This window comes from Nomia melanderi, chromosome 5 (assembly GCF_051020985.1).
Source record: "Nomia melanderi isolate GNS246 chromosome 5, iyNomMela1, whole genome shotgun sequence".
Lineage (NCBI taxonomy): Eukaryota > Metazoa > Arthropoda > Insecta > Hymenoptera > Halictidae > Nomia > Nomia melanderi.
In genome coordinates this window covers 13,228,108-13,251,938 of record NC_135003.1, presented here as the reverse complement: position 1 = coordinate 13,251,938, position 23,831 = coordinate 13,228,108, and the positions used below count along the sequence as shown (strand labels likewise).

Below are 23,831 nucleotides of genomic sequence, written 5' to 3'. Positions count from 1 at the left end.
TCGCGCCGCTCGGTGGTCGAACGATCGATAAACATCTCGAGAACGCATCATCTTCTCTGAATTCAAAAACGGGCAAAACTTTCGTAATGTTTCAGTGCGCGTTACGATAACGCGGGGAATCGTTCGTACGGGGCACGCGGAATATAGGTGCAATTAACAGCGCATAGGCGAGAGAGGACGTTTGCTATCAGCGGTGCCGATGCATATATTCATCACGCGACGAGTCGGTGTGCATCGGAACGATGCGCGACGGTGGAACCCGCAACGAACGGAATACAAGAGAAACATCGGGCACCGATGGATCGAAATGTTCGACTGTGGAAGAAGAAGCCGGCGGGTATAATGGATATCTTTATTATCGGAGGGAGAGGCAAAGCCGATCGGGGACGGGGGAAAGTCATCGGTAGTATCGCCGGTGCCGATCCCAACTCAGACGCGCTGCTGAACCAGACCTGCAGAACTTCGGTCCAATTGGTCCGCCCTCTCTCCCCGACATAAATATTGATGAAAACGATACATTTATACACGAACGACAAGTCCGTCCACGGATAAAAAGTCAAGAGATTTATCGGGATGCGGCCTTACGACGACAGCCATTTCTACGCCGATCATACATCAAGCGAAGCCTTCAGGCCAGCTCCGAACGTCGCCGCGTTGCAGCCCATACTCATGTGATTCCTGCTTCTAGATTGATCCACGTACGGTCTACGATTCGTTAAAGAGTGTCGTTTCGAGATGACGTCGCGAAAATGGCTGGACATTTATGCCAGTGTTCTTAGGCGACTGTTAATCTCGGCAGGCTTTTCATGTTTCTTTTTATTCTCGTCCTCGACTTCTGTTTCTTTTGTATTCTCGTTTTATCCAGAGACGCGAGACGATGATATCTAATAAATATGAGTTGTGCGTTGCGTGTTTTATTATTAACTTGAAGGAAAGAACGAATTATTACATTTTGGGGGAAAAGATTGACGAGGGAGGATCTCGGCGATTGAGAAAATCGTCGTGGAACCTTATTCCAGTTTATTTCGTCTTACTAATATGCGCTTCAGTGTCGATCTACTTATTTTTTGTTTTACTCTACTACTACGAAATTATTCTACTAATTTCTTGAGAAACAGAGTTAAACGGTTTTTCGATATTTCCGATTTTTGTAAATTTTCATGGAACAAGTAACATTCTTTTTAGTTAGTCGAAGCCTTTTTATAGCTTCTGAATATGCTGTACAATCATTTCAGAAGTCGAAACATTAATTTTTTCAATTTTTCTTTTCTGGGCTGAACCGCATTGGCATCTGTGCGACTCGAACACTACTCTGGTTACATTTATAAATTCACTCCTCGGCGAAACCTTTGCTCTTTTACACTTTTCATCGTGATTCAGTTGATTTCCTGGATAATATTATAGAATAAGATACAAGCAGGCGTTAAGCCAAGATGATCGAACTGCAAAAAGGAAAATAGAATGAAGCTGCCGATTGTACTTAAATAGGTGTGTTTCTTTTCCTTCGCTCTCGAGGTGTTTTATAAGCATCATTAGAACCGGTTCCTTTGAACGTGTGGCGTTGAATGAAACGCACCAGGGAATTATTTAAGACTCCGATCTTGCTAATTTAATAGCTGATCGACGCGAGAAGTCTTAATCATTATCAATTCATATTAAACGTGATTTACGTGTATCGAAGATGCCTCGATTCTCGGTCCGTGTAAAGTGTTGAAGTTGGAAGATGAAAGAAGATAATATAGAAGCAAAGCTGACCAATTCGAACCTTTCTATCGTATTCGAATGTCGAAATTTTGAGACCACTTAAATCCACTTTCGAGGAAAATTTGGATTCTTTCATGGAAAAGTACGAACGTCTAAAGACTTATTTAACGTCTTTTGACTTATTTCAAGTTGATGTAGAGCTACAGACAAATGATAGGATGACAAGGATTAATCTATTATAAAAATATCCATAAAACTTGATTCTTTTGTACTAAAATATTGAATAAGTCAATATTAATATAATAAACTGATATTTTCAAACGTGGTGAACATGTAAACATATTTAAAACAAAAATTGTAAATAACTCGCAATGAAGGATATGACTAATAACAATTAGGATAATTTATCACGATTCTTCAGATGTATGAATCTCCCAGAAACCGTTGAATCGTTCAAATATTTGTTTCCTTGAACTCGAATAAAACAGATATTTACAAAATTTGGTTCTATAGACGAGGAAATTATCCCAACGAAAGTCAGATTTCTCTTCTAAATACAGCCATTCGTTTATTCGTGGCGTCATTTATTTATTTATCCGAGTTCAAACGAATTAAGAATTTATTTTAGCTTCCTCATTTCCCATTTTCAAAATATCGATCGAAATATTGATCGAGCCGAAAGTTTTCAAAGATCTCTCCACTTTTTCGCCCTCAAACTATGGGAAGAACCTGCATATGGCTCATTGTTAGCTTTAGCGCGAATATCAAACATTAAGAATAAAGTTTGCAAATATTTTGCGTTTACTGTACATTTGAGCATCGTGTACAGCACGTAGATAGGTAAAACCGTAAGATATCTACGCCACATTATTCTCGTAGCGATATCATTGATGTCGATTACGATGCAACTGATCACCTCACCAAGAATGTTTTCTTACGACCAGGTCCCTGGACGGGAAGGGCCCAGTCCCCTTTATTGGATTTAGTCCCCTAATGATTTTGTCAAGCCAGGATGAAAAGAACCTGCCAACATTCCGTCGTGACTCGTTCTGCATTCGAATTTGGCGCTGTAACCACGATCAACTAACCGACAGGGATCTCCTCGTAAATTACAGTTCACGGATCGTAACACATCACTTAACACAATTACTCGCGAGAAATAGCTGATGGCGAGATGATTGTTTTAACGTATTACCACTTCGACTTTGAACAGAAATTTTTATGCATGCGAACTCGTGAATTTTCTTGCTCGATACCCGATCAACCCCTTCCCTCGTAATATCCAGTCAGACTTGTGATGAAAATTTTCAACGGAATTAGAGAAATTGAAATGTTATTCGTTTATTTTTCGTGTATATAATATTACTTGTTTATTGGCAATATTCAAGCTTTAGAGTAAACGTTGAATAAGCATCGAAATTCTGTTCTATTCGTTATTACAGATACATTTGAAGTACTTATTTTGAAACTAATGTATTTCCAGTTTCTTTAATTTTGAAACATTAAATTGTTTGTGTTTTTGTGAACTGACTCATGCCGCATTGACTTCGTGAAATGATATTATAGATTTTTGTGTTTTTTATGTTATATTTTTACAGTCTTATTGAGAGAGTATAGTATTTTGAATTAACTTAAGTGCTCCATTAATTGTTTTGGTAATATTTTAATGGTCAACCAAGCCTCTGTTAAACGAAGTGATATAATTTTGTCAATTAATCTTTAATTTGATACTTTTGAACGTATTTGATGTTGACCGATATTTTTAAATGTGATTTTTGTGTTTTATATTTCAGTGAAACTAATGATTACACCGTTTGTTATACTGTTTACGATTTTTAAAATGGTCCATTTTACGTATAAGAGTAAAATCTTTCTCGTTTGTAAAATTTTTTTATGTAAAAATTTTTCTATAAAAATGGTAAACAATTGAAAACAACAAGAATGCCAGCAGGCACCACAACTTAAGTGCGCACAACTCGATGACACAATCCACCAGATGTCACTAGGAAACCGACGTACCATTTCTCTATTACTTAATATGATATAAAATCAATTTACATTATTCACATTATTTCTCTAACTTTCCAATACTCTATCTATTTTTCCCGATAAAAACTGAGAAATCAAGCATTACTTTTATTGACAGATTTTCTGCTGTAATCAGAACTAAAATTATTAATTTACCATCGATAACAAAACGCACAAACTAAATAGAAATAAATTATTCCTTTCTCTGGAAAATTTGTGCGACTTTGAAGGTATTAGATCGCCTGTTCTCAGAAAGTTCGTGGTTCCCACGATCGAAAACTTCTGTCTCGTTGCAATCTGTATTACGCATATCATTATTAGATTACTAATAAGTAAACAGTAAACAATATATATAAGAGTACAAACTGCTACAATCACGCGCATTTAAGAACGTTGAACGATTGCTGATGATGGTATCGAGGAGTATAAAATCACGGGTTTCACTTTCCTCATTTTACAATTACCGATATTTCAAAACTATTATATATCCGCAATTCTGAAAATAAACAGTTTCACTTGAATGCTAACGATTATCCGAAGAAAACGAAGAAAAATGTATCGTTACGGTCTCCACATAAATTACACGCGACTGCTGTTAGATCCCCAGTAGTTCCAGTGTTAACAACATATATTAACGTGTACCATACAAACAAGTTACCCCTGAACGGTACACTAGCATAGAAACACGCACAATAAGAGAATAAAAAATCTGAGTCACGTAAACAGAAGAAAGAAACGAGTTCAGCTGCGAAAAGTCCCCTCCGCGAACGGCGCGCAAAACAAAATCTGCCAATTATTTCCTTAAATGCCTGGCAACGTGGGACGGTGTACGGCCCTTTGAATTCCCTCGCTATTACGCGAAACTAATAAATCTTTCTCGCAGTAAATATACACGTAACATTTCTTCCGCGAGCGATCGTTCCGTCGCGCGTCGTTCCAGGAACGGAGCTCTCGATCATACACCATTAATTATCAACACAATGCATGTGGATTAGGTTTTTCTGTAACGCGGACCGCCGAAAGCGTACGCGCATCGGGCACGGATCTCCACGTCACCGGATGTCAACTCTAAATGGAAATGTCTTAATTATCAGAGCACGTAGTGCCCGACAAAAAGTATCATCCGATTGGTGCACTGTCCCATCGCGACGCTGCACATTCGCAACGAACAGGAGTATGCAAGATTCTCGTACGCGAGCGATAGAGCTGGTCGTCTTGGTTCAGCATCGCTGTTTCCGTACTCTTCCTTTACTAATTGTAAACGCAACGAGACTTCATTGGTTACGCCAATGCGACGGGACCCGTTCGAGACAATACGCGAGGGTACTCATTGTCGGGACGAAGATTTTACGAATTCCGAATCGAAGATTAACACTTTGCGGACGAATGTCGACGTTCTGTCGAGATCAAGTTACAAACAAATGATTTAACTGCTATAATAACAAGAAATCAGTATATAGTTTCTTTATCCTCCATTATTTTAGCATTCTATATCCAATTTGGCAGAATCTGCAGGTTTCGTATAGTTTACAGAGTCTCTCTCTGCAGAGAGTTAAGAGGTGCACTTTTAAAATATTACGAAGTTGAGTTTAAAAATATTATAAACTATATTTTCTTTGATTATACTAGCGCAAGAAGAATTATACATTAATTAGTTGAAATGCTTATTTTAGCCTTCTACTGTTTTTTGGCATAATGGGAGGGATATCGTTTTAATTGATTGATGTAACTCTTTATTGTGTATTTAATGTTCATATCTGTAACACTTTGGAAAAATGTAATTTAAGAAATGAACCACCCTTAGTTTTTTAAGAAAATGAATTCTCAACAAAGAATTCTAATTTTCAACTTTGGACGTTTGTTTCTTAATTACGAAAGCTACTCAAACTTTTCTTGCTCAGTATTATGCTATGGACCTTTCTGAACGTAGCGATGTACATTTTTCTAACATTGTTAACATTTGAATATGTTTACACAGTATTTAAAGGCAAAATGGCGTCATTTCTATGGATATTTTTCAATTAATCTTAAAAATTAAGCATTTAGGAGGAAATCTTATTTCAACGTGCGATAGAGCAATTTTTTTTAGTTGAAAAATAAAAACAGTTGCGCGCGATATGAGGTACTGACAGTGATTCTCAATGCCAACGATTACTTCTCCTCAGCGCAATGCAGCCGCAGCTAGCCGGTTTCTCCACCTATATACATAAGTAACTGTATTATGCTTGATCATCATCGATCAAGTACGCTATATAGTTATAACGATTCAAAATTATAGAATTTTATATTTTAAGGGGATTTTACTTTTTAAGGCAAAATTTAACTTTCTAACGTATATAGTTTTCATGCGATACCTTGTTTGTACAAAACTTCGCGAGTTTTTACTTTCCAAAATCCCTATATTTTTTTTCCCTAATAAATAATTTTTATAACTCTTTTACCGTACGTACTGATTAAATCAAAAATATATCTTACGCGTTGAAAACTTATATTTATTTAAGATACTAAGATAATATAAGTAAACAAACTTTTACCTTGTGAGATTGAAGTCGTCTTTCTTGTATAACTTTCCAATGATAAATTATTAATGTTTTTAAACAACGATATATAATATTAAGAAGTTTAAATTTTATTAATTAGTATCTCGTGTTGTTTTAATATAAAATAATCAAAAATAATTGAATGCACACTATTTTTTTTATTTATTTTATGGGAATTCAAATACAAAATTAATTTAATTAATTGATGTCCTGCTGTACTATTGTAATAATTTATTATAAATTTTTTTATTTCGAAAGTTTGAATTAAATACTTAGGTAATACTATTTTAATGGAATTCTAAGGATTTCATGTTTTTTCTTATGTTCATGCCGCTTTAATCTCTTAAGGAACGAATCTCAAGGTAAAAGCACTTACATTTGGACCCGGAAATATCTTTTTGAACGCTACGTTCCAATACTGTTTGCACGCATGCGTATTTCTGTTGACACTTTGTTTTAAGTAATTTTTATTTGATTAGCCTGTCAATTTTCAACATCCGTGTGGGAAACATCGACCAGTATTTGAAACTCACAGGAATTAGCCAATGGTTGTTTGCATTTTTCGCGCAAGTGCAGTGGGTACAGTCGATGTGAACAAACCTCGTGTCGTCCGATGTGGATGAACGAGCGGCAAATAGTTCGCAGTGCGAATTAATTTCATACAAAGACAACTGCCTGAGCTTATGGATATTGACTCGTCTTATCTATCATACTACACTAACATGTGACACGCAAAGAAAAGAAAACGGCTGAAACTCTGCGATCTGCAGGAAACATGAACATGTTCTAAACATTTGCAGTATCATCTCCGGAGCAACTGTTCTAAGCAGACGATACACAGGTGAAATTTATATTTTAAATAATAATGGATTATATCATTCTATCTGAGAGTATACAGTAAAATCCATTGTTAATTTGAAATTAAAAAATATGTTTTTCCATAGTTACAGTTTTCTATAATCTTCTCTTACTCTGATTTACAATTTCTTCAATTAATTTGGAATTTGTAATAGTTGATGGTATGAAATAATGAAGTCATATATGAATCACTGTCATAAAGGCAAACATCGTATTTTAATTAGCAAGTGAAAGTCGTTGATGAGAAGAATGAATGAAACAGAATCAACACTTTACTGAGGGTTATATGTATCAACCTTGTTTAAAATTTTGTTTAAAACCAAGTGTTCTGTGGGATGAAAAATCAGATTTTCTCAACTGAACCAACCGTAGTGGAATCTTTGTTTACTTTGGAATAAAACTGTGTTCTTTGTTCGCAGATTTTTGTTTCACAGGTTCATTGTTTATACCTTATAAAATAAATATAACCCAAACAAATAAAGAATATAGTTGCATAAGTTACACCTATGGTTTTATATCTAAACAGTTTGAATTACTATAGGATGTTTTAAGTCCTTAGATTTGTATTTTGTTAGATATTTAATCTATATTATTGCTGTCGCTTTACCCACTTTATGTGATGGTTATTTCTTCACTAACAACTATATACATTCAAAAATTAAATTATCAATTATTAATGACAAATTTTTCATTCAAATATATATAACTTTGTAACCATTTCAGTACTTACTGTTGGTCGGATCACAAGGTCATGGAATTAACTGAAACCAGTGTACAAATAAGAGATTGTTCTATAGACTTTATTCCGGTATACATTAAACAAGAGAGTAGTGAACGTGAAACAGATTTTAATGATGTTGAAATAATCAATGGGGCTCAACACTTCTGTGCTATTGAAATCAAAGAGAGCAAAGCATATAGTGCGATTAATGACCACAAAGAATCAGACACAAATAACAAAAGCTACGCACAAAATACAAGTACTTTAAATAATATAAATTCTGCATTAAATTCCACAGAACAAAATGAAAATTGTAATATCAATGGTATTTTGAGTGGATCAACGTATTTGCAGAATTTGAACTATGAAAATGTGAATATTGAAATACAAAAGCCAACAAATGAAATTTCAGAAGTTTTCATTGATCAAAATGAACAAATACAGACAACTAATTACAGTATTTCAACAATTACTATAGCAAGCGAACTTTTAGGACTAAACTTAAATATAAAAAAGGAAGATGAAGTAGATAATGAAACAGTATACACTACAGGATGGCTATGCAGTGTAAATAATGAAAATGATAGATCAAACATTTCAAAGAATGCTAAAGAACAAGTAGAAATTTCTACTGTGATCGAAGCCACAATTACTCCGTTAACAGAACAGAGGGACCAAGCACCAGAAACTGATAATTTGAAGAACAAGGAAAGTAAATCTGGAAGATGTAAAAGACAGTTGAAAATACGATCATTACAAGAGTACAAGGAGAAATTACGCAGAAAAGCAGAGTGCATGAGAGAAAAAAGGAAAAAGTTATACGAACAAGAAAGTGAGGAGCAACGTTTGCAGAGGTTAGCGAAGGAAGCAGCAAAAAGGCGAGAAATGAGAATGTATTACGAAACGCCAGAACAAAGAAGAAAAAGATTGGACGCAGAGGCAGCACGAAAAAGAGAATATAGAATGTATAACGAAACACCAGAAGATAGAAGGAAAAGGTTAGACCGTGAAGCAGAAAGAAGAAGAATGAAAAGGCTTTCGCTCTATGCTACTGAAACACCTGAACAAAGGAGAGAAAGATTAAACAGAGAGTCGGCAAAACGAAGAGAGGCTCGATTGAATCAATATGCTAAAGAAACACAAGAAGAAAGAAAAGAAAGATTAAAGAAAGATGCTTTAAGAGTTAGAGAAATGAGATTTACTAGATCTGCTATCGAAACAGAAGAGGAACGTAGACAAAGGTTAGTAAAGGATGCTTTTAGAAAAAGGGAGGTAAGAATGCATGGAGGTCATTCGGTGAATAATAATTTCACTGAACTTCAAACCATTCGCAATTTTGAAGAATTAAACAATGTGCAGATAAAGGAGAATCCAGATAATCAGTTAGGAGGTCATTATTTAAGCAACTGGATGATGTGGTTTCAAAACTCATTAGCCCAACCAGTTCAAGTTGGAGAACAAATTACTAAGTCACAATCACAAGACGATGCATAAAGATTGTTTAGTACATTTTTAATACTGTACATAAAATTTCTAAATTTTCACATACCAAACAGAACTAAACTACTATTGTATAGAAAATTCTGTGTTTTATATGTTTTTCATACAATCTTTATGCTTGAAATACAATGAAAAAGCATAGAAAAACCGAGATTAATACACTGTTAATAAAATTTATATATATATAAATAAATAAATATTCTTAGAGAATATATTTAGTTTGTAGTATTTATATACTTTGACATCATATATGGTTATGATTTCATACATTAGCGAAAATGTAAAAAAAGTAATGTTTAGAATATTTATTAATAGTGTAGAGAATTTCATGATTAGTCAATAAAATACATTCTGAAATATTCAGAAACCTAAAGTATGTGAAGATTTTCACGTACTAAGGAATGTACAAATCGTAATAAAATTATTGTCATGTTATTATGTTATTTAATGCGAACGAAAAAACATTGTTGTACTGTTGATATTGTAAAAATTAAAATTATGCGTTCGTGAGATGAAAAAGTAATGTTTAACAGTGCCTTTTTGTTCACTGTTTTACAAAAGTAATTTATAACGTGATTTAAGCAATTTATACATGTGCGCCACCTGAGCACAAGTGAATGATTCCAATGAAAATTTGACTGTCCCTTAAAATACGTATATGTACATTATAATGTAATTTTTTCTACAGTTCCTTTGTATTAAATACTACAAGAAACACACATTGTTATATAAATATAAAACATAATAACCCTCCTATTTTTATTTCCTATTCTACTATTTAAGTTATATAAAAATAACATTCTATTCGCTTCATTTATTACATTATTAATTTTTAATAAGTTCTATTGCTCAACTATAAAAACATTCTATAAACAATTTAACTTTCGCAAAATGTCCTTTTTTAAATAATAACTTAAATTTTTGCTCTTTTCTATAACTTTTACTAATTAAATGATGCAAATATGATGTCAATGAATCATTTTTATAAACGTGCAACGTTATCACTTTGCAAGATACATCATGGTGTCCTTTTCCCTCCTCTAAATGAAGTGTTACTCTCTCAGTAACACGATAAAGTAGATTTCTACATGTATTGAAAACATTTTACGCCTTGAGGTCGATGTCCAGACTATTATAATTTTCTGAAAAGAAATCGTAGCTCATTTTAAGACACGAAATTTCTACTTTTGCAATTCATTGTGTTTTAACATGTACGCACTTTCCTTTACTATATCAAATACGAAAATTTTCAGTTTTGCATATTTTTATTTCCCATTACTTGTTCGAGTTAGATAAAAGATAGCAGAATATAAATTTTGGCGAATATTCAATTCGGTTCGAGTTAAAATAAAACTTCAATGAAGATTAAATACATTGTAATAGAGACTATCAATTTCGATCAATATTAGATTTAGTTTCTGTTACATTAAAATTCAAAAGAAGGTTAAATAAATCGTAACAGAATATAAATTCCAATGTTTAATGCGTAAAAAATAAAATATTTTCTGACCGCGACCCATTGTCGGTCAATTCCAGAAATTTAATAAACTGGGCGATCGCGATTTTTATTAGGGACGCGCAGGTACCGGAAGTCTTCCGACAAATCCTTCTTAATAAGATTAAGTAAACAGCCCATTTCGCAGCTGTAAACCATACAACTCATTATATTCTCCCAATAGTTAAATATCCAGAAGTAATAAAATTAGGGACCGCTCGCGGGTAGGATCGAAAGTCGCTGAATGTCGCCGATGAACGAAAAATGGGAAACGGGTATAAAGATTCTGAAATTTCAGTATTAGTTCACCGTGAGTCGCCGTTCGCGAAGGAACTCTCTCCTCTTTCGTTCCTTAGATAGTCAGTGATATCCTTGCGCGTTTGTGAACATCTTTGGGATTTCATTGAACAATATTAAATAGTGTTGGATTTTATTAAGCAGTATTGGACAGTGTTAAACAGTATTGAACAATACTAAATAGTGTTGGATTTTATTAAACAATGTTTATCAGTGTTAATTAGTGCAGACCAGTGGTCATCCAGGATAAAACACTTCTCAGTTTCTCCAGAGTTACGAACGGATTGTGACAACGATCGGTGAGTCGCAGCTTTTATTTTACTCCGATTACCGGTCATATAGCGCAAAATGTTATTATTTATTCCATATTGTTACTAACAAATGGTTTAAACAGAAATGGGTCCCTCGCAGCAACCTCCACGTGGTAGACCTGGAAACTAGTAGCATCGCCGGTAGAGTAGTTCCTACCGAGGATGTTGCTAGGCCAATGGCTGCGAAATTGTCTAAATATGCCGAGCAGTTATCGTTTAGTTTAATGTAATGATTCCGCTTGTTTCCCTTATTCCGGTTCACTTAGCCATGCATGCGAGTGGATCGGGCCGCGTGTCACATCAGTCATTCCGCCGTTCTCGTACCTCGGTGTGACCGACTCATTAGATCATGATGGTGGAATCAGGACCGGTACCATGTTACCGGTACGATTTCGTGGGAAGGGAGACATGGTTGTCCTGTGCCCATCAAAGCCGTAATTGTCACGGAGATCCTCTCCTTTGTAATACGCCTGGAGCCCTCGCGGGCAGGGTGTTGGGGAGAAATGGGGGAACGCTGGCGCCGGTGGAGATCATCCTCTGATCCGTAGGGGAGGGAGCATCGTAACTCGGCACTGTGGTGTGACTGGTCTGATCGCGGTTTGCTTCGCGTCACCCTCATTTTGCCTTTTCTCAATCAGAGACTTCTTCTCTGATTCGTCTCATATTCGAGTCAAGGACTTCTTCCTTGACTCACTCCCTTTGCTTGCTGGCCCGATAATTGCTCGACATATCTGCGTCCAATGTGATGTATTCGAAGTCTAAACTAAGTTAGAATTAAGACTGTAATCCCTGACTTTGCTCTTGATGAATCAGAGACTTCTTCTCTGATTGGAATGATGAACGAATCAAGGACTTCTTTCTTGATTCACACCCTATACTGCGATTATTGTAATAATCTAAGTTACCCGCTAAGCTAAACTAAGTTAGAATTAAGACTGTAACCCCTGACTTTGCTCTTGATGAATCAGAGACTTCTTCTCTGATTCGAATGATGAACGAATCAAGGACTTCTTCCTTGATTCACCGCCCTTACCACTGCGATCATTGTATAGTTTAAGTTATCCGTTAAGGATAAGCTAAGTTAGAAATAAGCTTGCGAAAGAAGACATCGATCATCCGCCGTGGGATTTTAATTAAGTGCGTTAAAAATAAGTGCGTTAAAAATAAGTGCGTTAAAGATAAAATTTCGATGTAGAACGGGAGGTCGGTGGAATGGAATTTCCACCCACCTCCCAGGGTCTCCTTGCAGCAACCTCCACGTGGTGAGACCTGGGCAACTACCATTCTCTTTATTACAGTGTTTTCTGTAAAAGGATCATGGTAGGCTAATTGGCTGCGATCATTTTGTAATTTAAATGTGAAATATTTAGACAATATTTACGTTTTACGTGGATGACAGATTACATTTGTGAATTAATAAGAACTGCATTGTTATGAAGTTCTATTTGACAAATAAGTAAGTTTTCTTTCACTCTTAGTGCAAAAGCCCGAATTCGTTAACGTCTCGTTGCAATAATTATTAAATAATTGATTTAACACGGAGTAATAAAATATTATAATATATTTTTATAATTATTAGATACAAATCTTATATAGACATTATAGCTCTTTTCACTGCCTTTTCCTTATTCTTCTTGACCTTCCTCCTATGCCTGCTGCTTTTAGTTGCATCTTTAAACAATTGAATCCCTTCCTTTTCTTCTATAACATGTTGAATATGCATCATTCCGTGTAAATTAAATCCCATCATATCCTAAAAGTTTAAAATTTTAAATGACTGTACATACGAATATAAGTCTTCATATTTGTATGAAAAATTGTCTTACTCTTAGCGCAGAAACTTTTTTAATAGATAATGTTTTCACAGTCTCTAACGTCTGTAAGAGTTCTAGATTAGCTGTAATTGGGCCATGATGCGTTTGTATTAAAGACAATGCTAATCTTGCTATTAATTCTGTATGATAATCTGATTGCAATAATTTTGGTAGCATTTTAAGGATATCACAAGCAGCTGAATATGGCAGTAACATCAATGTTTCGTCTAATTCACTGAAAATTGTATTTTACAGTTTAGTTTTCTTACATGCACCTATGTCAAACATATTTAGGTATCAGGTATTACCTAACACATTTACGGACATGAATGCTATAGCATTATCATGCATGTAATTCTAGTCTCCTATTTATAATCAAAATTTGGATATCACAATTAATTTAAAAATAAATCACATGTCTATTTTTGCAGCTCGTTACAATTTTTACTGTCCGCGAACGTGTCAATAGGTCGTTCTGTATACGCTATTCCTACCTTGCTCTAACGCGCTTAATTGTTTCCAGTAAGTAATCCTCTACAGTTGTACAATTATAAGCTTGCATTTGTAAAGGAAGTGCGGATGCTGTCTTTGAATCAGATTCCTTCAATTGTTCAATATACGTTTTCGATATTTCCAAACATTCCAATATTAATTCAGCCTAAAAATTATACAATATACCCGTAACATAGTATGACGACTTATTTTGTTCACAATGTGATCCATTAGTATTTACCGCCTTTTCACTGGAGACAGTTTTTCTAGATGGTAAAGATTGTTGCTTTTGACCAGGAGCGACAGTAATTTCACCAGTAGCTAATTCATTTTCTTGACGTTCCCTCTCTTCTTCTTCTTCATCTTGCAAAACTAAGGGCTCTGAAGTTCGTTCGTACATCCTAATGACCCTATCGGAACCACACGAGACGACATAAATACCATTTGGTGAAACGGCACAACCCCATGCTTCTCCTGAATGTCCCTAAAAGATTTCATGTTAAATAATTTTGAAGTGCAATCATTATTTACTAATTATAACATTAATTAAATTACCTGTAAGGTCACAATTTTTTTAAAAATGTCAACATCCCACTGCTTTACTTTCCCATCTTTTCCACATGTGAAAACATAATGAGTTCCAGGGACAAAGGATAATCCCATTATAGAATCGTCATGAGCAAATAACGATTTATGACAATCTCCGTAATCTAAACCCCAAATTTTAATATTCCTGTCTGCAGAACCAGTAACAATAAGTGACGAGTCACTAGATATGTCCATAGATAACACTGGCAATTTATGTCCATAAAGTGAAATGAAGAACTAGAATAAAATTATGTAGTTTTATATGTACCGTTATATTTTGATATATTGCACGTGTATAAGTAATTACCTTAAATGTATCAAGGAAAAAAATTTTTACAGTAGAATCAAGTAATGCAACTGCGATGAATTGATTGTTAGGACTTATTCTTATACATAACACACTATCTTCTAATTTTAAAGTTTTCATGTGCAAAACAGATAATACTTTGGCTTTCATTTCACTTTGAGAATTTTCAGCATCAGTCTTAGGAATTTGGACAAATTTCCAAAATTTTACTGTTTGATCTCCCCCACCAGTTGCCACTCCTATCTATGAGCATAAAAAAATAACTACAAATTCATTTAATTTTCATAGACATATAATTTTTAATAGATTTCAAAATTACCCTATCGGGAAATAGTGTAACACTCCAAAGTTCTTTAGAATGTGCCGGTATTTCTTCCAACACCTCACCTGATACAATATCAATAATTAACATTTTACCATCCTTTAAACCTACTATTAAATGTCTGTCTCCTGGTACGAATGTTGCAGTTAACGCATAACCGCATTCCACAGTACGTATACATGCTAAAGTTGACCTAAAATTAAAAAAAAAACATTAGACTAGGGTTAGTATTTTATACAATTCTTTTACTACATTTTAGTACCTATTCCATAATTTCACAGAATCTCCACTTGCTGTTGCAAAAGCTAAATTATCAGAGCTAAAACAGACTGCACGAACATCTGAACGGTGACCGTGTTTCACTATAGTTCTCAACTGATTCACTTCAGGATTTTTGTCTTGTGTCAGTATAGAATATAAGTCAAGAGAATTATTATTTAATCCAACACATATCTACAAACATGAAACAGAAGTTGAGTTAAATGAAATATTTTTAACCTTTTAGTTATTACGCGCTACCTATAGTAGCTTTCCGCTAAGTAACGTCTCGAGTTATTACAGTAGCTTTTTATTTGCAATTTTAGATGGTTAATACTATCTGTAATGAGATAAATTCCTCAGATATTTCGATCGCGGTCAAAAGATTAAATAGAATTTAGCACGAAATAAAACTTTTGTTATTACTTACTCTGAGCTCGCCACCTCTACCCATTATCATATTTATCCCTTTAACTTTTGCAGATGCTTTAAGTGGCGGTAAACGTGTAATTTCATCTTTTATTGTTGGTATATATACTAAATCCGCTTCAATACTATTTCCAGTTCTATTTGCAAAATCAATATGTATTAATAAGTTTCTATATATTTACAAAGTATTTGAATATATTAGAAATTGTACTAATAAGTATCTGCATACTTTGCTAATTTTTTCCTTTCTTTTCGTAATCTTTTAATTACATTTTCCTTTACTTTAGTATCAGGTAGCAAGTGAAATAATTCAACAGTATTATCTATACCGTGACATCCGATGACTGTTTGCGTTGTATCAACTTCAAGAGACACGACTCGTCCACGGCCGCTTCTTAAAATGCTGCCAGTTTTTTCACATTTTAGAGGATATTTCTATTAAAATGTAACACATTCATTAAGTAAAAAGAGTATAAGCGATATATGTAACAGATAAAAATATTTTGTAGATTAGTAAATATTTACCAGATCACTAACTTCACTACCATCAGCAATGGTCAAATCTTGTAAATTAGTTTCAAAGTCTGTACCTACAGCTTCAGTAAAATATATTTTCCATACTTGTAATTCACTATCATTACAACCAGTGATTAAATATTGATCATTTTTAGCTAATACCAAAGACCAAACCTAGATTAATAGTATATTATTAATAAATTTTACGACAGAAATATGATGGTATATACTTAATATTTACCTCTGTTTTATGATTAACAAGGGTTTTGAAATTATGTTCTGTATCTAAATCCCAAAATTTTACGAAAGTATCCTTACTAGCACTGATGATAATGTTGTGATCTTTCATAAATGCTAATTTAGTTATTACATGTTTATGTCCAGTTAATCTACACACTCCTGTTTCTGCTACCACATCCCAAATGATAATATCTGTGTCCTAAAAATTAATACATTAAGATTTTATTTATTTTATGGAATAAATAGTAGTTTCTATTTTATTGGAAAGTTATGTGGAACTTAAAAAATATTTAAACCTCTTCTTAAACAAGAGTGATATCAATAGAATATACTATATAATTTTAACACTAAACATACATTCAAATTTGATTTAAAATTCTGCATTTTCTTTCATTTATTTAACTTTTGTTTCCTTTTGTTTCTATTTCCAGTAAGAAAAATTTATCATTTAATTTGTTTACCTTTGTTTTGTAACCAGTTATTTGACTGGTTATGGTAAGAATACGTCTATACAAAGTACCAGTACGTTTAGTGTTGAATAAAGCAGAAATATTACCTGTTTCAATTATATGATTCACCTTATAAATCTATATTTTGTGGAACAAAATATCTTACTTTTGAACCAGAAGCTAATCTGTGTCCTTGCTTGTCATATGCCAAAGTTGTAATCTCAGACCGGTGACCAACAAATATGCTTATATTTTCACCTGATCTTAAATCAAATGTTTTTATAGTACCATCTGCATAGCCAACTGCTATATGCCTTTGATTTGGAGATGCAGCTAAACATGTTACATTTACTTTATCTCCTGACAATATTTGACTCTAAAATAATATAAATAATAAAAATAACAACAATAATATTATTATTAATAATAAATATGAATACTCTATGTATGAATGATATAAACAATTTTCTTTTTACCTTTTCTCCTAATCTTAAGTCCCATATAAAAACATGTTCACATGCTCCAACTGCTACAAACCGACCTTCCTGTCCTTCCAATGTTACAAAAACAATGTTACAAGTAGAACTAACAATTAAATTTAAATTTCCGGCTGGAACATATCTTAAATATTGTTTCGTGATACCCATATTTTACTCGTTAAAAATAATTTTCACAATTTTATAATTTTGTGTGCTTTGCATTAAATATGTGATGTTCGTACTAACAATTCATCAAATGTTCACTGCATACAACATGATTGTTTGATTGTTCAGAACGTTCAATTCATAACTTTGGTTAAACGCACGCATGGTTTTAAATTATTCTTATTTAGCCGAGCTTTTAATCCACAGAGAACTTTAAGACGGACAAAACTGTAATGACAGTGATATTGATCACAGCGTCCTCTATTACCGCCAAGGAGAGATGTCGTTTGCGCGCCAATTTCAGTCTTTCCTATTTTCAAAAAATAGTCGCATTTTATTCGTTTAAAATTACGCTATATCGTTTTCAAATTAGTTCAATAGTTGCTCTCTTACCTTTAGCGTTCAATTATCTATGCTATAGAATGAAAGCGTGGGAGGTTATGTATATAGTAAATATTTCAGGAGGTTAATTTTTAAAATGTACTGGTTCTAAAATATACACAATTTTATCGTGTCTGAAGAATTAAATTCATACAAAAATTATCGAGGCTGATAATGAATGTATTTAAGCGATTTAAAAGTCGCAAACTTTTTCAAGTTAATTTTCAAATAGATTTTCAATCAATATTTTAAGAAATAATAATGTATATTTTATTTACACTTATCCGTTTTTAAAGAACTTAAATAATAATTGTTATTTCTGTGCGTTATATGTTTCAATTCTACTTCCACATGTCTATATACATAGTCTTTTAATTTCTTATTTTGATAGTTTCAGTGATTCATACACTTTGTTACAACGAATTTGCATACACAAATCTGTCATAAAAGATGTTACATGAGATTCTTTATCCCTCTGTTTGCCACTTTCAAATATAGTGACAAGTGTCATTTTAGGATCAGTATTATACATGGTATATATATATGGATCCTGTAAAAAAAATTATGTTGTAGTATACATAATTTATCGCTATAAACTTTATACACGAACATACTTTTACATTTTTACAATATACAATTTTATCCATGGTTAGAAGATCTGTTTGCCGTTCTTTGATACGTTTTTGTACATTATCTAAATGAATTGATTGTTGTGCAAATGTCTGAAATAAATACAATAATATATGTATACAGATATATGTAGATAATTGTAGACAGTATTTCTTTAAATGTGGGAAACTTTTTACTTTCACTTGTTAAAAATGAACAATAATTTTCTTATATAACTTTTGCTATTCAAACCTGTGACTAGAAGGATGAAGTTTATCTTTTTGTTTCCACATTCTATAATATTTTGTAATTTATATTTACTTACACTAGGACAACTAAGAACAACAGGAAAATATTCAGATGTGTTTGGCTCTCTATGAGGATGTCTATAGCCTGGGCCTGAATCATCAACCCCTCTAGAATCGAATATAATTAAAACAGCCAGAACATCGTGTTTACGTTGAAAACTCTGAATTCTGAAATGACAACAAATTACTGTTTATGTAATAGTAATTAACATAAAGTAGTTTACAAATATATTACTTGTGATAGTAATCCACATTTTGTTTACTCATAATACTCCTCATTTCTCCTGGACTAGCTTGTTGACTCAAAGTAGCATGAAAGTATAGAGAACATTTAGCTAATATGCTACTGCGTAATTTAACTAACCATTGATACAATGCTGGCTGTTGATTCGCTTTTAGAAAAGTCGCACTGAAACCTAACTTCCACGACTAAAAACATTATGTTTAAAAAATACCTGTTTTCTCTCTGCTTAATTATCATCTGTATTACTAACCTCTTTACTCTGCAATGTTCTTTCCCAAGCTGACATTCGTGTTTGCGCACCATACAGAGACATTAGAGTTGATAAGAACCTCCAATGTTGAAGTTCAACTTGCGCTTTTGTTAATTGTACTAATATTTCACATTCTAAACTAGTCAAAATAAAATTTTTACAAATGTATGAGACACATTTGACACTAACAATGTTTTCACAGTAACAAATATTTTATTATGTGAGAACATATGAACATTATATAAATATAAATGAAAATAAAAAACATCAGTTGTCATATGATAGAAAAATCACCTAAAAGTTGTAGCAAAAAACTACTCTAACTGTCTTGAATAACAGAATTGAATTGTAACTACTGTGATGTTTATTATTTTATTTTACACATTATATTCATTTTTACTTACGTCAAGCTTGCTTTAACAGCAGTTAAAGCTAAATGTGAACAGGACATTAAATGACTTTCTACTATCCTTTCTATGCATTGTAATAATTCTTGATGTTTCATAATTTTACTGTTTATACTCATATGGTACATCTTCTCATAGCTGTAATGCAATGATGTTAAATAAAATGTAGAAGACCAAATTAAAACAATTATATACTAACAAATCTATCAACTGTATCTTTGCTGTAATATATTGACACAGCTGATTTGAAACTTCTGCAACTGTTGTACCAATTGAATTAGTTCCTTTAGTCATTTCTTCTACTCTTTTTAAGTCAGACTTCAATGATTCATAGACTGTTTTTAGTGAATTCTATGTGAATTAAAAATTAAATATTAAACAAATCTAATAATAAAATAAATAATTACTTTTATCATTATAGTGGCATATTATATTTACATCTTTCCTTAAAAATCCTTTATTTTTCGTATGGAGAAAACCCAGGTCTGCATATGAATGTTCTGCCACTGCAATTTGTGGTAAATGCATAAGTAACATTCCCCATGGTCCCAATTGTGTTTGACGACATGAACCACGTTCTTTTTCCTAAACACATGACATAAAAAATAATATATTGAATACTCTTCATTATTAAATTTTGACAGATATTATACAGAACTATTGTACATTAAAGTATAATTGTTTATTGTTTTTAACAATGTATTGTTTAGCAACAATTATTTAAACACCTCAAATTCTAAATTATTTAAAAGTCGTACATACTACATTTAAAAAAGTTTACAAAAAAATAATACAAATTTGTACAGAATAAACATTACTTTTAAATATTCACTTACAACTAATTCTTTTGCTTTGTCAATACATAATTGTGCGACGTGAGTAAAGAATGTGTTTAAAAACTCTTCTTCGTGATCCATGTTTCTTTTCACATTTGCTACGACAGCAGTAAAAATTTAATTTCACACTGAACATTGGTATTTACTAGGTTATCTTAAAACATTATATAGTCAAAGACTGGACACTCTTAGAAAAAAATGGTGGTCAATGGTGAGTTTCTGGTTAATTGATAAAATGTGATAATAATAAAGTTTATAACGAAACACAATCGCATTGTAATAAAATCACAAGCTAAGTTTGATTTATAATATAGACAGACAATAGTAGTAATTAGGGTATACGTAACATGATTTTATTTTGTAAAGAAGGTTAACAAAAGCAACATGGTGATCTAAATTCTTATCTTATTACATGCTGATTATATTATGCCTTAATTTCATTAAAATCTTCAAATGAAGTATCCCATTTGAACTTTGAATTTAGAGTTATCTAGTTTAGGTTATATAATGTGAAGTTATCAATTATCCATTATCGATATTGCAGAGTTCTAAAGTTACCTTCGCAATTGAATTACTCTTGTACGATGTGGTACGCATGTATACCAAACATTTCGGTTCGAATTACATCTGAGTTTCGACTCTATATAGATCTATGTTTACATTATATACATTCTTGAATGTTTTCGGTCGTGTAAAGTTAGAAGAATGTGATAAAGTTGAAATCTAACGAAAGTCACAATGAATTTTAATTTTTTATTAAAAGGTGAACATTTTTTAAGTATATGTGCAATGGTCACATTTCTTCCATCTGTTGTATGGAGTGAAAATATGATGCCTCCATATGATGCTAAATATCAAATATTAGTAACATCAATCGTAAGTATTGTATGTCTTATCTTTTTAGGCCAGTGTTTGTTTTATTTTATAATAATATTATTCGTAATCAATTTTAGAAACCCGATGATGCGACGGCATTACACACCAAGGATAACCTTGGTTTTTTACATGCATTTATAGCTTCTTTGTCAGTTATTATTGTTTCTGAACTGGGTGACAAAACTTTTTTCATTGCAGCAATTATGGCAATGAAACATCCACGAATGATTGTTTTTGTAGGAGCAATTTGTGCTTTAGCTCTTATGACCGCTCTTTCAGGTATTCTACTTATTTCAGAATTGATTATTGTGTAAGAAAATTAAAGCAAAAGCAACATATTCAATTCTATTTTAGTGATTTTTGGGTATGCTGTAACTATAATTCCTCGAATCTACACATATTATATTTCTACTGCTCTTTTTGCTATATTTGGTTTGAAAATGTTGCGAGATGGTTATTATATGTCAGCAGCAGAAGGACAAGAAGAGTTAGAAGAAGTACAATCTAATTTACAAAAACGTGAGACTGAGGTACAATGTTATATTGATGTATATTCAATAATTTTATAATGTTGGAAACTATGTTCAAATGTATATCTTATGAAACAATTGAATTGAAGTTATTTTCATAAAATTCTTTTAGGAATTAAATAATATTTAAGTATCATCATTTTTAGTATGAAAAAGAAGCAGGAAGCACATTAGTGCAGGATCCAGAAACTGGTGTTATTAGAAAAACTGCAAAAATTACTGCAGTGATGCTCCTTAGGATATTTATTCAAGCATTTTCTCTTACATTCCTAGCAGAATGGGGAGATCGTTCTCAACTTACAACTATTATACTTGCAGCCAGAGAGGTAATACATGATTCCATTTAAAAACTTACCTTCTGAATGAAATAACTTATAATTAGTTTTAAAATATTAACAAAGACATTGTTTTAGGAAGTTTATGGAGTAATCATAGGTGGAATATTGGGACACATGTTCTGTACAGGATTGGCAGTATTAGGAGGTAGAATGATAGCTCAAAAAATTTCAGTACGAACAGGTAATAGACATGTATACATTTTTCTCTCTAAAGAAATTAATTAATAAGTTAATTAAATATTGAAATTGATTAAAATAATCAATTATAAAAGTAAAATATTGGAAATTTTATTCTGTTCTATTCTCTTCTAGTGACTATAATTGGCGGATTAGTGTTCCTATTATTTGCCTTCACAGCATTGTTCATCAGCCCTGCAGAAAATGTATAAAGACATTCACAGTATTCGTCTTGTATAAAATTTCATTTATGTAAGTAAATTAATTTTAACATTTTATTCTGAGGTATTTGTTTTATTTTCCATGATACTTTGCGCTTGGAATATTTTTAACAATATAGAAATTTCTTTTGTTGGATGTTAATGTGAGAAGACTGACACAAAATAGTGAAAACACGAATACATAATAAACTACTTCTTTTGGTTTATGCCATCTAGGATTCTCTGGTCCAGACCATCATGCTGACATGAAAAATTTTAAAACTAGTGTAAAGAAAATTGAAGTAACAGAAAGTAGTATTCTTTTGTATAGCACTAAAGTAAGTGACATTTGCAATAAGTATTATTTTAACCCTTTGTATAATAAACATGTGGGACTTATGGTACAGTTTGCAGGCCAAACATAAGAAATAAGTCTTAGCCATGTAGTTGAACTTGTTAAATAAATTTGTATCTATTTGCCATACTCATGGTTAGTACCAACTACAAGTGCTCGTGTAAACAATACATACTCGCTATTTTGTACTATTTTTCTTTAATTTGAATACACTGAAAAATACATAACATTTCCAACAGCGAACATAGATATAAAATGTAACAGTTGTTTCTTTTTATTTGTATGATCCTAAAAACTATGCTAAGTACGACCTCCGTGAAATGTATACTATCGACACTGATTGTTTGAAAGATTGTAATAATAATGTGATTTCTCAACTTTTTCTCTATTCAATTCTAATACTTCCAGTCAGCTGTAACAGATTGAACAATTCGGATATGCTAAGCAAACTCTTGACTGATATGGATTACAAATACTTAAATGATTAGATAAAATCCTGTTAACACATTCCTATCATTAATGGCGCTGTCATGCAATACCTGACTAAAGTCGATAAGACAGGGTATGACTGGAAAGTGGTAAGGACTTATTTATTCTAGTTTTCTGAATTATTAACACCGTTAAAAATACCCTATAACATGAGCGAACTCTACATTACCATGGCGGTCAGTTACGTTTACAAAAGCGTTCAAACAATAAATATTAAACAATTCACCATTTAGACTTACCCGAATAAATAATTCACATATCTAGAAAAAAATGTTTATCTCATAATAGATCTCTTATATCATGAAATAAATGACTTTA

The 23,831-nt window shown here is 32.5% G+C and overlaps 4 protein-coding genes across 6 annotated transcripts; 2 read left to right on the top strand and 2 right to left on the bottom strand.

Moving 5' to 3' along the window:
- The first annotated feature begins 6,724 nt into the window (after positions 1-6,724).
- On the top strand, positions 6,725-10,068 carry LOC116423882 (uncharacterized). Of its 2 annotated transcripts, XM_031969598.2 has the most exons (3): positions 6,725-7,113; positions 7,854-9,092; positions 9,211-9,359. In XM_031969598.2, exons 2-3 carry the CDS (start codon positions 7,882-7,884, stop codon positions 9,212-9,214), a joined length of 1,215 nt encoding a protein of 404 aa, XP_031825458.1. In that variant the 5' UTR covers positions 6,725-7,113; positions 7,854-7,881; the 3' UTR covers positions 9,215-9,359. The 2 variants fall into 2 exon arrangements, with proteins under 2 accessions (XP_031825458.1, XP_031825451.1); XM_031969591.2 differs by having other exon boundaries at positions 7,854-10,068.
- A 2,929-nt stretch (positions 10,069-12,997) lies between these two features.
- LOC116424234 (WD repeat-containing protein 3) lies at positions 12,998-18,053 on the bottom strand. Its single transcript, XM_031970353.2, has 15 exons — positions 17,907-18,053; positions 17,346-17,823; positions 17,036-17,245; positions 16,422-16,619; positions 16,190-16,354; positions 15,894-16,099; positions 15,666-15,801; positions 15,240-15,430; positions 14,975-15,170; positions 14,656-14,898; positions 14,316-14,585; positions 14,002-14,244; positions 13,763-13,926; positions 13,281-13,503; positions 12,998-13,207 (listed from the first exon to the last, which is right to left on the bottom strand). Exons 2-15 carry the CDS (start codon positions 17,514-17,516, stop codon positions 13,043-13,045), a joined length of 2,781 nt encoding a protein of 926 aa, XP_031826213.1. The 5' UTR covers positions 17,517-17,823; positions 17,907-18,053; the 3' UTR covers positions 12,998-13,042.
- Positions 18,054-18,137: 84 nt separating this feature from the next.
- LOC116424239 (KICSTOR subunit 2) lies at positions 18,138-21,031 on the bottom strand. Its single transcript, XM_031970367.2, has 9 exons — positions 20,549-21,031; positions 20,151-20,297; positions 19,912-20,063; positions 19,710-19,850; positions 19,306-19,444; positions 19,047-19,240; positions 18,829-18,979; positions 18,509-18,616; positions 18,138-18,444 (listed from the first exon to the last, which is right to left on the bottom strand). Exons 1-9 carry the CDS (start codon positions 20,627-20,629, stop codon positions 18,274-18,276), a joined length of 1,284 nt encoding a protein of 427 aa, XP_031826227.1. The 5' UTR covers positions 20,630-21,031; the 3' UTR covers positions 18,138-18,273.
- Positions 20,609-23,369, top strand: LOC116424245 (putative divalent cation/proton antiporter TMEM165). Of its 2 annotated transcripts, XM_031970390.2 has the most exons (8): positions 20,609-20,759; positions 21,312-21,424; positions 21,502-21,703; positions 21,779-21,954; positions 22,101-22,280; positions 22,368-22,473; positions 22,605-22,721; positions 22,907-23,369. In XM_031970390.2, exons 1-7 carry the CDS (start codon positions 20,747-20,749, stop codon positions 22,679-22,681), a joined length of 867 nt encoding a protein of 288 aa, XP_031826250.1. In that variant the 5' UTR covers positions 20,609-20,746; the 3' UTR covers positions 22,682-22,721; positions 22,907-23,369. The 2 variants fall into 2 exon arrangements, with proteins under 2 accessions (XP_031826250.1, XP_031826241.1); XM_031970381.2 differs by lacking the exon at positions 20,609-20,759 and having other exon boundaries at positions 21,111-21,424; positions 22,907-23,365.
- Positions 23,370-23,831: the final 462 nt, after the last annotated feature.